The following is a 14760-nucleotide window of genomic DNA, read 5'->3' on the forward strand; positions in this document are numbered from 1 at the left end:
CCGCAGAGGAGGAGCCTCGGGAACCGCTATGTCCTGAAAGCTCGCCTCCCAACTTCTCTCTTCACAGGGGAAGCAGCAGGGCAGAGGGCATGAGGACTAGCCCCAAACCAGGAAGGAGCCACCCTGGCCAGCCTTGGAGGTGGGCAGTGCTAGGAGGGGACTGTCAGGGGACACAGGTGAGTCACAGCTGCAGGTGAGGTGATGGATGCAGAGTCCCATTCATTCATTCATTCATTCATTCTCCAGGGGGCCATGAGACACTGGAAGAGTCTACAAGAACACAGTGATTTATGGTGGGGGCTTTGCACCATATATTATTGCTGTACCTCCACAGAGGGCAAAAACTAGGTCAGCCACACAGGCAGTCAGCTGCATCTACGTGACCAACCCCCAGTAAAAACTCTGAATGCCGAGGCTCAGGTGAGCTTCCCTGGGTGGCAATACTTGGTGTATGTTGTCACTCATCTTTGCTTCAAGCATTAAGTGCTTTCTGTATGACTTCACTGGGAAAGGACAACTGGAATCCCACATATGGTCTCTTCTGGATCCTGTCCTATGAACCTTTCTCCTTTGTTGATTTTTATTTATTTATTTTTATTATTATTATTTTTTTGAGATGGAGTCTTGCTCTGTCCCCCAGGCTACAGTGCAGTGGTGGGATCTCAGCTCACTGCAAGCTCCACCTCCCGGGTTCACACCATTCTCCTGCCTCAGCCTCCTGAGTTGCTGGGACTACAGGCGTGGGGGTGGACTACAGGCGTCCACCCCCACGCCCAGCTAATTTTTTTCTTGTATTTTTAGTAGAGACAGGGTTTTACCATGTTAGCCAGGATGGTCTCGATCTCCTGACCTTGTGATCTGCCCACCTTGGCCTCCCAAAGTGCTGGGATTACAGGCATGAGCCACTGCGCCTGGCCATTTTATTTTTATTTTTGAGACAGTCTCACTCTGTCGCTCAGGCTGGAGGGGAGTGGTGCAATCTTGGCTCACTGCAACCTCCGCCTCCCAAGGTCAAGTGATTCTGCTGCCTCAGCCTCCCGAGTAGGACTACAGGCACCCACCACCATGCCCAGCTAATTTTTTGTATTTTTAGTAGAGATGGGGTTTCATCATGTTGAGCAGCCTAGTCTCGAACTCCTGACCTCAGGTGATCTGCCTGCCTCAGCCTCCCAAAATGCTGGCATTGTAGGCGTGAGCCACTGTGTCTGGCTTGTTGATTTTTTTTTTTTTTAGATGAAGTTTTGCTCTTGTTGCCCAGGCTGGAGCACAATGGCATGATCTCGGCTCACTAAAACCTCCACCTCTTGGGTTCAAGCGATTCTCCTGCCTCAGCCCCCTGAGTAGCTGGGATTACTGGTGCCCACCACCATGCCCAGCTAATTTTTTGTATATTTAGTAGAGATGGGGTTTCACCATGTTGACTAGGCTGATCTTGAACTTCTGACCTCAGGTGATCCACCTGCCTTGGCATCCCAACATCCTGGGATTACAGGCGTGAGCCACTGCGCCCAGCCCTGGCTTGTTGATTTTTAAAAAGTATTTTTATTAATATGTGATATTTGTACATATTTATGGGGTATATGTGATATTTTGTGCCATGCATAGAATATGGTATAATCAAGTCAGGGTATTTGAATATCTGTCACCTCAAACATTTATTATTTCTATTGTTGGGAACATTTCAAATCATCTTTTCTAGTTATTTTGAAAAATACAATATGTTATTATTATTTTTTAAGACAGGGTCACTCAGGCTGGGCGCTGTGGCTCACGCCTGTAGTCCCAGCACTTTGGGAGGCCAAGGCAGATGGATCACAAGGTCAGGAGATCAAGACCATCCTGGCTAGCACGGTGAAACCCCATCTCTATTAAAAATACAAAAAATTAGCTGGGCATGGCAGCACGTGCCTACAGTCCCAGCTACTCAGGAGGCTGAGGTGGGAGAATGGCGTGAACCCGGGAGGTGGAGCTTGCAGTGAGCTGAGATTGCACCACTGCACTCCAGCCTGGGCAACAGAGAGAGACTCCATCTCAAAAAGAAAAAGAAAAAGAAAAAAAAGACAGGGTCTGTCTGTCACCCAGGCTGGAGTGCAGTGGTGAGATCACAGCTCACTGCAGCTTCGACCTCCCCAAGCTCAAGCAATCCTCCCACTTCAGCCTCCCGAGCAGCTGGGACTACAGGTGTGCACTACCACTTAATTTTTGTACTTTGTTTTTGATAGAGATGGAGTTTTACCATGTTGATCAGGCTGGTCTCAAACTCCTAGGCTCAAGCGATCTGCCTGTCTCAGCCTCCCAAATTGTTGGGATTACAGGCATGAGCCACCACTACAATATGTTACTGTTAACTATAGTCACCCTACTCTGCTGTTAAACATAAGAACTATTCCTTCTATATAACCGTATATTTGTTAGACAGACCTCTTCATTCCCCACCTACTCACCCATGCATCCTTCTAGGGTTCCGATAACTATTATTCTACTCTCTGCCTCCATGAGATCATAGTCCATGATCTCTGTATGCCTTTATGTATCCATAGCTTAGCTCCCACTTAAAAGTGAGAACATAATGGCATTTGATTTTTCATTCCTGAGTTATTTCACTTAGAAAAATGGCCTCCAGCTCCGTCCAAGTTGCTGCAAAAGATATTATTTCATTCTTTTTTTATGGCTGAGTAATATTCCATGACAATGGTATACATACCGCTGCCTAGACCAATGTCCTGAAGAGTTTTTCCTAGGTTATCTTCTAGAATTTTTTGATTTCAGGACTTAAGTCTTTGATCCATATTGAGTTGAATTTTTTTTTTTTTTTTTGAGACAGAGTCTCACTCTGTCGCCCAGGCTGGAGTGCAGTGGCATGACCTCAGCTCACTGCAACCACCACCTGCCAGGTTCAAGCAATTCTCCTGCCTCAGCCTCCCGAGTAGCTGGGACTACAGGCGCACGCCACCATGCCTGGCTTGTTTTTTGTATTTTTAGTAGAGATGGCGTTTCACCATGCTGGTCAGGCTGGTCTTGAACTCCTGACCTCATGATCCTCCCACCCCGGCCTCCCAAAGTGTTGGGATTACAGTCGTGACCCACTGTGCCCGGCCTAATTTTTGTATTTTTAATAGAGATGGATTTTCACCATGTTGGCCAGGCTGGTCTCGAACTCCTTACCTCAAGTGATCCACCTGCCTTGGCCTCCCAAAGTGCTGGGATTACAGGCATGAGCCACTGCGCCTGGCCAAGGATGTGATTTTTAATGTTTTTTTTTTTGAGACAGAGTCTTGCATCTTGCTCTTTCATCCAGGCTGGAGTGCAGTGGCACGATCTTGGCTCACTGCAACCTCTGCCTCCCAGGTAGCTGGGATGACAGATGTGTGCCACCAGGCCTGGCTAATTTTTGTATTTTTAGTAGAGAAGGGGTTTTACCATGTTGGCCAGGCTGGTTTCGGACTCCTGACCTCAAGTAATCTGCCCACCTCAACCTCCCAAAGTGCTGGGATTACAGGCATGAGCCACCACATCCAGCCTGATTTTAATGTTTATAGTTTATTGGAGCTTAATTCAGGTCTTGGTGCTTTCAGGGATGAAGGTTCTGTATGAGTTCCTTGGTTGTAGAGAGTCCTTGTGCGCTGGCTTCTCAGTTGCTGGCTGCAGCGGCAATGTGCTCAGTAAGACGGTGATCAAGTTCATCATCTCCTGTGGGGTTGGAATGGCAGATGTCTTTTGAAGCTTACCTTGTTCCACTGTGGTGTGCACTTTTAAATTAATTTATTTTTTTCCCCAGTATTTTATTCACTGGGTTGAATCATTAAGGCTTCAGGTTAGTGGCGACGTGTCTCTGGGTAGAAAACAGTTGTGGCTGGCCGGTGCGGTGGCTCACGCCTGTAATCCCAGCACTTTGGGAGGCTGAGGCGGATGGATCATGAGGTCAGGAGATCGAGACCATCCTGGCTAACACAGTGAAACCCCGTCTCTACTAAAAATACAAAAAAATTAGCCAGGCATGGCGGCGGGCACCTGTAATCCCAGCTACTCGGGAGGCTGAGGGAGGAGAATGGCGTGAACCCAGGAGGTGGAGCTTGCAGTGAGCCGAGATCGCGCCACTGCACTCCAGCCTGAGTGACACAGCAAGACTCCGTCTCAAAAAAAAAGAAAAAAAAAGAGGCCGGGCGTGGTGGCTCACGCCTGTAATTCCAGCACTTTGGGAGGCCGAGGCGGGTGGATCGTGAAGTCAGGAGGTCAAGACCATCCTGGCCAACACGGTGAAACCCCGTCTCTACTAAAAATACAAAAAACTAGCCGGGCGTGGTAGCAGGTGCCTGTAGTTCCAGCTACTCGGGAGGCTGAGGCAGGAGAATGGCATGAACCCGGGAGGCAGAGCTTGCAGTGAGCCGAGATCGCGCCACTGCACTCCAGCCTGGGAGACAGAGCTGAGACTCCGTCTCAAAAAAAAAAAAAAGAAAAAAAAGAAAAGAGTTGTGGCTAAAGCAGTGGGTAAATGCAGTACCCAATGGTGAGCTGAGGCCCCCGCGCCTTGACAGAGGTGGCTGGGGGAGCTCTTAGTGACATGCGCTGAGGTTTGCTTTTGCTTTTTTGTTTTTGACAGGATTTCAGTCTATCACCCAGGGTGGAGTACAGTGGTGTGATCACAGATCGCTGCAGCCTTGACCTCCCTGGCTCAAGTGCTCCTCTTGCCTCAGTCTCCCAAGTACCTGGGACCACAGGCACATGGCACCGTGCCTGGTAATTTTTAATTTTTGTAGAGTTGGGGCTTCCCTATGTTGCCCAGGCTAGTCTCTAACTTCTGGTCTCAAGCGATGCTCCAACCTCGGCCTCTCAAAATGCTGAGATGACAGCCGCAAGCCACCATGCCTGGCCATTTCCTTCCTTGTACTAATTTTGGTTTATTCTTGCTTTTCTGGTTCCTTGTTCCTTGGGGTCCATTTTTTTTTTTTTTTCTGAGATGCAGTTTCACTCTGTTGCCCAGGCTGGAGTGCAGTGGCACAGTTTCAGCTAACTGCAACCTCCACCTCCCGGGTTCAAGTGATTCTCCTGCTTCAGCCTCCTGAGTAGCTGGGATTACAGGTGTGCCACCATACCCAGCTAATTTTTGTATTTTTAGTAGAGATGGGGTTTCACCATGTTGTCCAGGCTGGTCTTGAACCCCTGACCTCAGGTGATCCACCCACCTCGGCCTCCCAAAGTGCCAGGATTACAGGCGTGAGCCACCGCGCCCGGCCAGGGGTCCACTGTTAATGTTGTGTATTTGAATTCTTCTATCTTTTTTTTTGAAAGAGGCATTTGTTGTTATAAACTTCACTCCTGGCACAGCTTTTGCTGTATCTCATAGGTTTTGGTAGGCTGTATTTCCATCCTCATTTCAATAATTTTTTTTTTTAAGACAGAGTCTCACTCTTGTCATGCAGGCTAGATTGCAATGGGACCATCTCAGCTCACTGCAACCTCCGCCTCCCAGGTTAAAGTGATTCTCCTGCCTCAGCCTCCCGAGTAGCTGGGATTACAGGTACATGCCACCATGCCCGGCAAATTTTTTTTTTTTTTTTGTATTTTTAGTAGAGACAGGGTTTCACCATGTTGGTCAGGCTAGTCTCCAATGCCTGACCTCAGGTGATCCACCTTGGCCTCCCAAAGTGCTGGGATTACAGGCATGAGCCACCGCTCCCGGCGTCAAGAAGCGTCTTGATGTTCTTTTTAATTTCTTCCTTGACCCAGTGGTCATTCAGGAGCATGCTGCTTAATTTCCATATATTTGTACATCTTCCAAAGTTCCTCTTATTAATCATTTCTAGTTTCACTTCCATTGTGGTCTGAGAAGATGTTTAATATGATTTCAATTTCTATAAATATGTTAGATTTCTTTCATAGTCTCACATATGGTGTATCCTGGAGAATGTTTCATGTGCCAAAGAGAAGACTGCGTTCTTCAGCTGTGGGATAAGATGTTCTGCAAACATCTCTTAGGTCCCTTGGGTCTAAAATGCAGTTTAAATCCAAAGTTTCTTTGCTAATTTTCTGTCCAGATGATCTGTCTAATGCTGAGAGTGTTCAATGTGGTGTTCAAGTCTCCAACTACTATTGTATTGGAGTCTGTCTCTCCCCTTATGTGTGCTCCAGTGTGAGGTGCATATAAATTTAGTTACATAAAGTTATATCTTCTTGCTGAATTGACCCTTTTATCATTATACAATGACTTAAAGTCTGTTTTTTTTTTTTTTTAAGTCTCTCTTTTTTTTTTTTTTTGAGACGGAGTCTTGCTCTGTCGCCCAGGCTGGAGTGCAGTGGCGCGATCTTGGCTCACTGCAAGTTCTGCCTCCCGGGTTCACGCCATCCTCCTGCCTCAGCCTCCTGAGTAGCTGGGACTACAGGCGCCTGCCACCACGCCCAGCTAATTTTTTGTATTTTTAGTACAGATGGGATCTCACCGTGTTAGCCAGGATGGTCTTGATCTCCTGACCTCGTGATCCACCCGCCTCGGCCTCCCAAAGTGCTGGGATTATAGACGTGAGCCACCACACCTGGCCTTTTAAGTCTGTTTTATCTGGAGTAAGTATAACTACTCCCGCTTGTCTTTTTTTGGTTTCTGTTTGCATGGAATATTTTTTTCAATCTCTTTGTTTTCAGTGTATATGTCTTTCCAAGTGAGTAACTTTCTTATATGTAGCATAAAGTTGGGTTATGTTTTTGTAAATCCATTTAGCAAAACATCAAATCGTATCCGTAAACATATATAATTATTATTATTTGCTAATTAAAAATAATATAAATTGTAGTAAAATACCCATAACACAAACCTACTACTTTAACCACTTTATTTTTTATTTATTTATTTATTTTTAGATGGAGTCTCACTCTCTTGCTCAGGCTGGAGTGCAGTGACGGATCTCGGCTCACTGCAACCTCTGCCTCCCGGATTTAAGCAATTCTCATGTCTCAGTCTCCTGAGTGGCTGGGACTACAAGTGAGCGCCACCATGCCCTGCTAATTTTTGTATTTTTAGTAGAGACGGGGTTTCGCCATGTTGGCTAGGCTGGTCTCGAACTCCTGACCTCAGGTGATCCACCCGCCTCAGCCTCCCAAAGTGCTGGGATTACAGGCATGAGCCACTGCGTCTGGCCTACTTTCATCATTTTAAAGTGCACAATTAGCTGGGCATGGTGGTGCATGCCTGTAATCCCTGCTACTCGGGAGGCTGAGGCACGAGAACTGCTTGAAACTGGGAGGCAGAGGTTGCAGTGAGCCGAGATCGCGCCACTGCACTCAGCCTGGGTGACAAAGTGAGACTCAAAAAAAAAAAAAAAAAGTGTACATTTCATTGGCACTAAGTACATTCACATTCTTGTGCAACCATCAGCTCCATCTAGTTGCAGAACTTTTCCATCATTGAAAAAAGAAACCAAGTACCCATTAAACAGTCACTTCCCATTCTTCCCTCCCCCCAGGCCCCCAAAATGACAAATCTACTTCCTGTCTCTACATTTGCCTCTTCTGGTCATATCAGATGAACAGAATCATGCAATATTGTCTGGTTTCTTTCACTTAGTATAATGTTGTCAGGACCATCTATGCTGTGGCAGGTGTCACAACGTAATTCTTTTTTAGGGGTGAATAATACTCCATTAAATGAATAAACCACATTTTGTTCATGGAGTTTTAAATTTGCTAGTTAATGTCCAAATCCTCAGCCTTGGGGAATCGGGAGGTGCTGGGGCCCCTGCCCTTGAGTCTGTACAACCCAGACCCCCCTCTATGCCCAGGTGGTAATTGGGGCTGGGCTGAGCCACAAACTAGTCTGGGCATCAGGGTGGGGAGGTGACGGAGCTGGGACCCTGTGATGTAAGGTCCAAGTTCCCCAGTGGGGGCTCCACGAACCAATTAGACCTCATTTACAAAACACAGATCAAAAGATAAATTATTAAGAATGTCCAGGGGGCAACCTCAGAGCACTAAACCCCAAGCATGAGGCCCCCTGAGCTCACTGGGGTCTTATGTAATCGCCCCCTTCTCCCTGTGGAGCTGGGAGCCTGGTGTAAGCTGCAGAGACGGCCCTACAACAGGCAGGGGAGCTCAGTGCCTTTGGGGAGCCCGGGGACCCTGAGTTGACATAAGTGGAGGTGAGGATCCTGTGGGCAGGGATTGGATGGTCATGTCTTCTTTGCCTCCCCCCACTGCATGGAGTAGATTTTGCCTGGAGAATGAATGAATGAATGAATGAATGAGACTCTGCATCCATCACCTCACCTGCAGCCATGACTCACCTGTGTCCCCTGACAGTCCCCTCCTAGCACTGCCCACCTCCGAGGCTGGCCAGGGTGGCTCCTTCCTGGTTTGGGGCTGGTCCTCATGCCCTCTGCCCTGCTGCTTCCCCTGTGAAAGGAGAAGTTGGGAGGCGAGCTTTCAGGACATAGCGGTTCCCGAGGCTCCTCCTCTGCGGATGGTCACTGCCCCTCCACCAGGCTTCCTGCCGGAGGAGTTTCCTTCCCAGCCAGGCTGGCCCAGAAGCCAGATGGTCCTGGGACAGGCCCAGCCCCAGAGCCCAGAGATGCTGCTGCTGCCCCTGCTGCTGCCCGTGCTGGGGGCGGGTGAGTGGGTCGGTGGCTGGGGGTCCCAGGCAGGGGCTGGGGCTGCCGCTGAGCCTCTGCATCTCCCCAGGGTCCCTGAACAAGGATCCCAGTTACAGTCTTCAAGTGCAGAGGCAGGTGCCGGTGCCGGAGGGCTTGTGTGTCATCGTGTCTTGCAACCTCTCCTACCCCCGGGATGGCTGGGACGAGTCTACTGCTGCTTATGGCTACTGGTTCAAACGATGGACCAGCCCAAAGACGGGTGCTCCTGTGGCCACAAACAACCAGAGTCGAGAGGTGGAAATGAGCACCCGGGACCGATTCCAGCTCACTGGGGATCCCGGCAAGGGGAGCTGCTCCTTGGTGATCAGAGACGCGCAGAGGGAGGATGAGGCATGGTACTTCTTTCGGGTGGAGAGAGGAAGCTATGTGAGATATAATTTCATGAACAATGGGTTCTTTCTAAAAGTAACAGGTATGGAATGGGGTGGGAACCCCTGCCTGTCACACTGGGGAGGGACCCTGGGGACAGGCTATGGGCTGAGCAGAGAGGGCTCTCAGGGACCCCTGCAGCACAAGAATTCCCCACCCCGGTCTCTGCCCCAGCCCTGACTCAGAAGCCTGATGTCTACACCCCCGAGACCCTGGAGCCCGGGCAGCCGGTGACGGTCATCTGTGTGTTTAACTGGGCTTTCAAGAAATGTCCAGCCCCTTCTTTCTCCTGGACGGGGGCTGCCCTCTCCCCCAGAAGAACCAGACCAAGCACCTCCCACTTCTCAGTGCTCAGCTTCACACCCAGCCCCCAGGACCACGACACCGACCTCACCTGCCATGTGGACTTCTCCAGAAAGGGTGTGAGCGCACAGAGGACCGTCGGACTCCGTTTGGCCTGTGAGTGTGGCCTGGGAGGGTGGGGCGTGCAGACAGCCCCGGTGGGTGGGGAGGTGGAGGAGCCCAGCGGGACAGTGAGCGGCTCCCAGCTCAGGAGCATCCAGGCAGAGGAAGCTGTGGGGTCCCAGGATGCCGGCTCAGCCCTGGGAGGGGGATGGGAATGGCGTCTGATCCTCTGTCCACATGTGTGAGCCCTGGAGCTGGTTGTCACTTGTCCATCCTGGGATGTTCCCACTTTCTTTTCCCTGAGGGAGTTTTTTCCAGGTGTGAGGAACAAATTGTCCCTCCCTGAAGCCAGCTCACAATCTTGTTGCAGACGCCCCCAAAGACCTTATTATCAGCATTTCACATGACAACACGTCAGGTACTGAGGGCCTTTGGGCTGGGGCTGGGCCAGTCCTCTTTAGGGATGAAAAGGCTTCAGGGGGGTGAGGGGATGTGGTCCTCTTTGCAGCCCCCCGCCACCCATTCTCTCTCTCCACCCCCACCCTCTCCCTTTCCCTGTCTTCAGCCCTGGAACTCCAGGGAAACGTCATATATCTGGAAGTTCAGAAAGGCCAGTTCCTGCGGCTCCTCTGTGCTGCTGACAGCCAGCCCCCTGCCACGCTGAGCTGGATCCTGCAGGACAGAGTCCTCTCCTCGTCCCACCCCTGGGGCCCCAGAACCCTGGGGCTGGAGCTGCCCGGAGTGAAGGCTGGGGATTCAGGGCGCTACACCTGCCGAGCGGAGAACAGGCTTGGCTCTCAGCAGCGAGCCCTGGACCTCTCTGTGCAGTGTGAGTGTGCCCAGCAGGGGCCTGGAGTCCATTGGGAGGGCAGAGGGATACAGGGGCTGGGCTCAGGGTCCCAGAGCTGAGGGGGTCTTGAACCCCAGGCCTCGGGGACTGACCTTCTTACCTGTGTAGACCCTCATGCAGTTTGTGTCTGGGACTCAGTGGGTGATTCTGCACTGCCCTTCTATCCCACCCACTTCCCCCACCTCAGTGTCCAGGACGCTTCCCTTTGCCCAGAGGGAAGTCCCTGGTCCGTCTAGAGCCGGTCCCCTGTCTCCATTTCAGATCCTCCAGAGAACCTGAGAGTGATGGTTTCCCAAGCAAACAGGACAGGTAGGAAAGGAGACAGAGGAGCCAGGGCCTCTCAGTGCCAAATTGGGGGCCCAGGTGTCTGGAGGGTCCCCACGCAGGCGGGTCCCTGAGCCCTGAGCTGCACAATGATTCTGCCTCTTCCTTCCCTAGTCCTGGAAAACCTCGGGAACGGCACATCCCTCCGGGTCCTGGAGGGCCAAAGCCTGCGCCTGGTCTGTGTCACCCACAGCAGCCCCCCAGCCAGGCTGAGCTGGACCTGGGGGGAACAGACCGTGGGCCCCTCCCAGCCCTCAGACCCTGGGGTCCTGGAGCTGCCTCGGGTTCAAATGGAGCACGAAGGAGAGTTCACCTGCTACGGTTGGCACCCGCTGGGCTCCCAGCGCGTCTCTCTCAGCTTCTCCGTGCACTGTGAGTGGGGAAAGGGGACACCTGGGTCCCAGGAAGGGGGCCCCTGCTGAGTCCTGTCCTCCCTCCCACAGAGCCCCCCCAGCTGCTGGGACCCTCCTGCACCTGGGAGGCTGAGGGTCTACACTGCAGCTGCTCCTCCCAAGGCAGCCCGGCCCCGTCTCTGCCCTGGTGGATTGGTGGGGAGCTGCGGAAGGGAACAGCAGCCAGGACTACTTCAAGGTCACCCCCAGCTCAGCCGGGCCCTGGGCCAACAGCTCCCTGATCCTCCAAGGGGGGGCTTGGCTCCAACCTCAGGCTCACCTTTGAGGCCCAGAACGTCCATGGGGCCCAGAGCTCTCTGATTCCTGGTGGACAGTCAGGGTATAGGGTGGGGAGGCCTGGGCTCACCAGGTCCCGCATCCAGGGATGTAGGAAGGGCCTGGAGAACCAAGTTGCAATAAGAGAGGAAGGATTCGGAAGTGTGGTTTAGCAGGTGAATGGGCCTTATCCCACTTTTCCAGGCAAATCAGGGCCCATGACAGGGGTGGTTCTGGTGGCTGTTGGGGAGGTGGCTATGAAGATCCTGCTTCTCTGCCTCTGCCTCATCCTCCTCAGGTGAGCCCTGCCCCAGGGACCAAGGGGAGGGGTGGAGAGGGCAAAGGATACACCGCTGAACCCCAGAATCTCAATCCTGGGGGTACTTGGACAGTTAAAGAGGCCTGCGGCCAGGCAGAGGCTGAGTTGATCGTGATGATTCCACACGGGCCAGTGTTGTCAGTCCCCAACTCTGGACCAATGTCCAGGCTGGGGAGGTTCCTGCTTGTATCAGGGAGGTCCTGGGGGCTAGGCCTGCTCTCTCTGCCTCAGTCCCCTCCAACCCCTTAGCAGGGCACAGGGAGGTGAGTCTGCTGCCCTCTTCACCCCCATCCAGCCACACTCACAGGCCCTGGTCTCTTCACCCAGAGTGAGGTCTTGCAGGAGGAAGGCAGCAAGGGCAGCATTGGGCATGGAGGCTGCAGACGCCGTCACGGACTCATCTCCAGGTGAGTGTCGTGGGCCTCTTACCCTCCAACATCCCGCTGGACACCTCCCCCTCGATGGCCCCAAGGACTGCTCCACTCAACTTGGCCATAACTAACTCGTCACCTCCCTTTCCAAGCCCACTTCTCTTGTTGAGAGCCCCATCCCTCTGATGACATGGTAGCCCCATCTCTTAATGTCAGAACCCGGGTGTGGGTGTCCACCTTGACCTCCCTCCCTCCTCCAGATCCCATAAATCACTAGCACTTGTCCCTCCTCCTAAGTACAGGTCACCTTGGAGCCCTTTTCTCCATCCTGGCCCCGGTCATGCCTGGGCCTCACCTCTTCCCTGGTCGCTGAACCCACCTCACCTCTTGCCTCCATCTCTCCCAACAGACTCCAGACTGCTTCCAGATGCCTCCTCATCCAGTTCCTCCACAGTCTGAGCGGCCGTGTTTCCTCTGCAGGCTTTGCATGGTCTGTCTCCTGCTGGACTCTCCTGATCCCTCCTTACCCTGTGTCACCCAACATCTCCCCAAACCCTCCGGGCCAAGGACTCTGCGGCTCTTGACACTTCGCACGTGTAGTTTCTTCTCCTGAAACACCCTTCCCTCCTGCCAAACCACGTCTGGACCCTCCTTCAGGTTCAATTTTTTTTTTTTTTTGAGACACAGTCTCACTTTGTCACCCAGGCTGGAGTGCAGTGGCGCAATCTCGGCTCACTGCAACCTCTGTCTCCCAGGTTCAAGCGATTCTCATGTCTCAGCCTCCTGAGTAGCTGGGATTATAGGCGCCCGCCACCACGCCTGGCTCATTTTTGTATTTTTGGTAGAGACAGGGTTTCACCATGTCGGCCAGGCTGGTCTTGAACTCCCGACTTCAGGTGATCCGCCAGCCTCGGCCTCCCAAAGTGGTGGGGTTACATGTGTGAGCCACCGTGCGCAGCCAGCTGTGTCTTCTTTTTGCAGGATTTACTTACAAAAGTCCTTGCAGCTGCAGTCTGCGTTCCACCCACATCCTAATATGGTGTTTGCGGTGGTCACATCCAACTTCCTGCCTCCTCCTTCCGTGGAACGTGCATTAGGGAGGAACCACACGCACCACGTGCAAGATGAGCCAGTTCCCTGAACGGCCGGCCACGGCGTTAACCGCGCTGCTCTGGGCTCTGCACGTCTCATCTGCTGAGGCGCATTACTGCATCTTTCATGCAGAACTTGCTTTCCATGCCTCACATCTCCACATGTGTGGGGATATGTCCTGAGAAATGCACGGTTAGGTGATTCTGTCGTGTGAGCATCCTTGAATGTGCTTACACAGTCGTAAATGGTACAGCCTACCACATGCCGAGGCTATACGGTATAGCCCATTGCTCCTAGACTATACACCTGCACGGCATGTTCCTGTAGTGAAAGCTGTAGGCAATTATAACGCAATGGATAGGTTAGTTAAAGACAGAGTTTTAGTAAAAATATGGCATAATAGGCCAGGCGTGGTGGCTCACGCCCGTAATCCCAGCACTTTGGGAGGCCAAGGCAGGCGGATCACAAGGTCAGGAGTTTGAGACCAGCCTGGCCAATATGGTGAAACCCAGTCTCTACTAAAAATACAAAAATTAGCCGGGTGAGGTGGCGGGCGCCTGTAGTCCCAGCTACTCGGGAGGCTGAGGCAGAAGAATCATTTGAACCAGGAGGTGGAGGTTGCAGTGAGCCGAGATCGCATCACTGCACTCCAGCCTGGGCGACAGAGCAAGACTCTCAAAAACTAAAACAAAAAAACACCACCACCACCACCAATGTCTGATTAAATCTAAGCCACGGTTCCATTTTGGGGCAAGGGGCAGGGTGTGGGTGTGGTGGACAGAGAACGGGCTCCAGCCACCATCAGCTGCACGTCCTGGTAGCACCTGAGCCACTCCCAGTCTCCTGTGCCGGGAGATCATCATCTAATCCTGATGACCACGCCCTCCTCTCAGAGCTCGGGGGATGAGCTGCCAAAACCCACGGAGGTTCAAAACCCGGGCTCTGGAGACAGAAGACACTGGGCTCAGAGACATGGGGCCACTGTCCAGGCTTTCCCTGGGCCTGGACCTGGGCTCCTTCCACTGTCTGAGCAGGGTCAGCCTGGGCTGGCTGTGCTGGTTCAAGAGATGAGGGAGGAGGACACAGCGGTTGCCAGGACCCTGAGGCACTGGACTGGGCACTGCCCCAAGGGGCAGAGGATGGAACCCGGTGTTGATATTGTGATGCTGACCCATCTGCTCACCTGATTTGGGTGCTGAAGGGCAGCTGACCCCCCTAATCTTTTATAGACTTGTGAAACGAAAATAAATAAAAGTCAAGCTGGGAACAGCTTAGGGCAAACCTGCCTCCCATTCTATTCAAAGCCACCCCTCTGCTCACTGAGATAGATGCATGTCTGATCACCTCAGTTTGGAAAGGCTAATCAGAAACTCCAAAGAATGCATCTGTTCATCTCTCACCCATCTGTGACCTGGAAGCCCCCTCCCCACTTCGAGTCTTCCTGCCTTTGCTTCAAGTTTTCCCGCCTTTCCAAATGGAACCAAAGTACTTCTTACATACAGTGACTCATGTCTCAAGTCTCCCTAAAATGTATAAAACTAAGCTGTGCCCCAACCACGCTGACCATGTCATCAGGACCTCCTGAGGCTGTGTCACGGCCTGTGTCCTCAACCTTGGCAAAATAAACTTTCTAAATTAACTGGACCCGTCTCAAATTTTTGGGGTTCACAGACTCATGTGCAACAAGGGGTCTAAGCAGGACAGGTTCGGGGGGGTTTCCTATTGT

General features: G+C 52.1%; 1 protein-coding gene across 3 annotated transcripts; it reads left to right on the top strand.

Moving 5' to 3' along the window:
* Positions 1 to 8446: 8446 nt before the first annotated feature.
* Positions 8447 to 14673, top strand: LOC748368 (sialic acid-binding Ig-like lectin 16). Of its 3 annotated transcripts, XM_009436068.5 has the most exons (10): positions 8447 to 8594; positions 8665 to 9048; positions 9180 to 9464; positions 9781 to 9828; positions 9976 to 10239; positions 10522 to 10569; positions 10699 to 10956; positions 11457 to 11550; positions 11899 to 11978; positions 12352 to 14673. In XM_009436068.5, exons 1-10 carry the CDS (start codon positions 8447 to 8449, stop codon positions 12399 to 12401), a joined length of 1659 nt encoding a protein of 552 aa, XP_009434343.4. In that variant the 3' UTR covers positions 12402 to 14673. The 3 variants fall into 3 exon arrangements, with proteins under 3 accessions (XP_009434343.4, XP_054528610.1, XP_016792124.3); XM_054672635.2 differs by having other exon boundaries at positions 11899 to 14673; XM_016936635.3 differs by lacking the exons at positions 11457 to 11550; positions 11899 to 11978; positions 12352 to 14673 and adding an exon at positions 11028 to 11119.
* Positions 14674 to 14760: the final 87 nt, after the last annotated feature.

This window comes from Pan troglodytes, chromosome 20 (genome assembly GCF_028858775.2).
Source record: "Pan troglodytes isolate AG18354 chromosome 20, NHGRI_mPanTro3-v2.0_pri, whole genome shotgun sequence".
NCBI lineage: Eukaryota > Metazoa > Chordata > Mammalia > Primates > Hominidae > Pan > Pan troglodytes.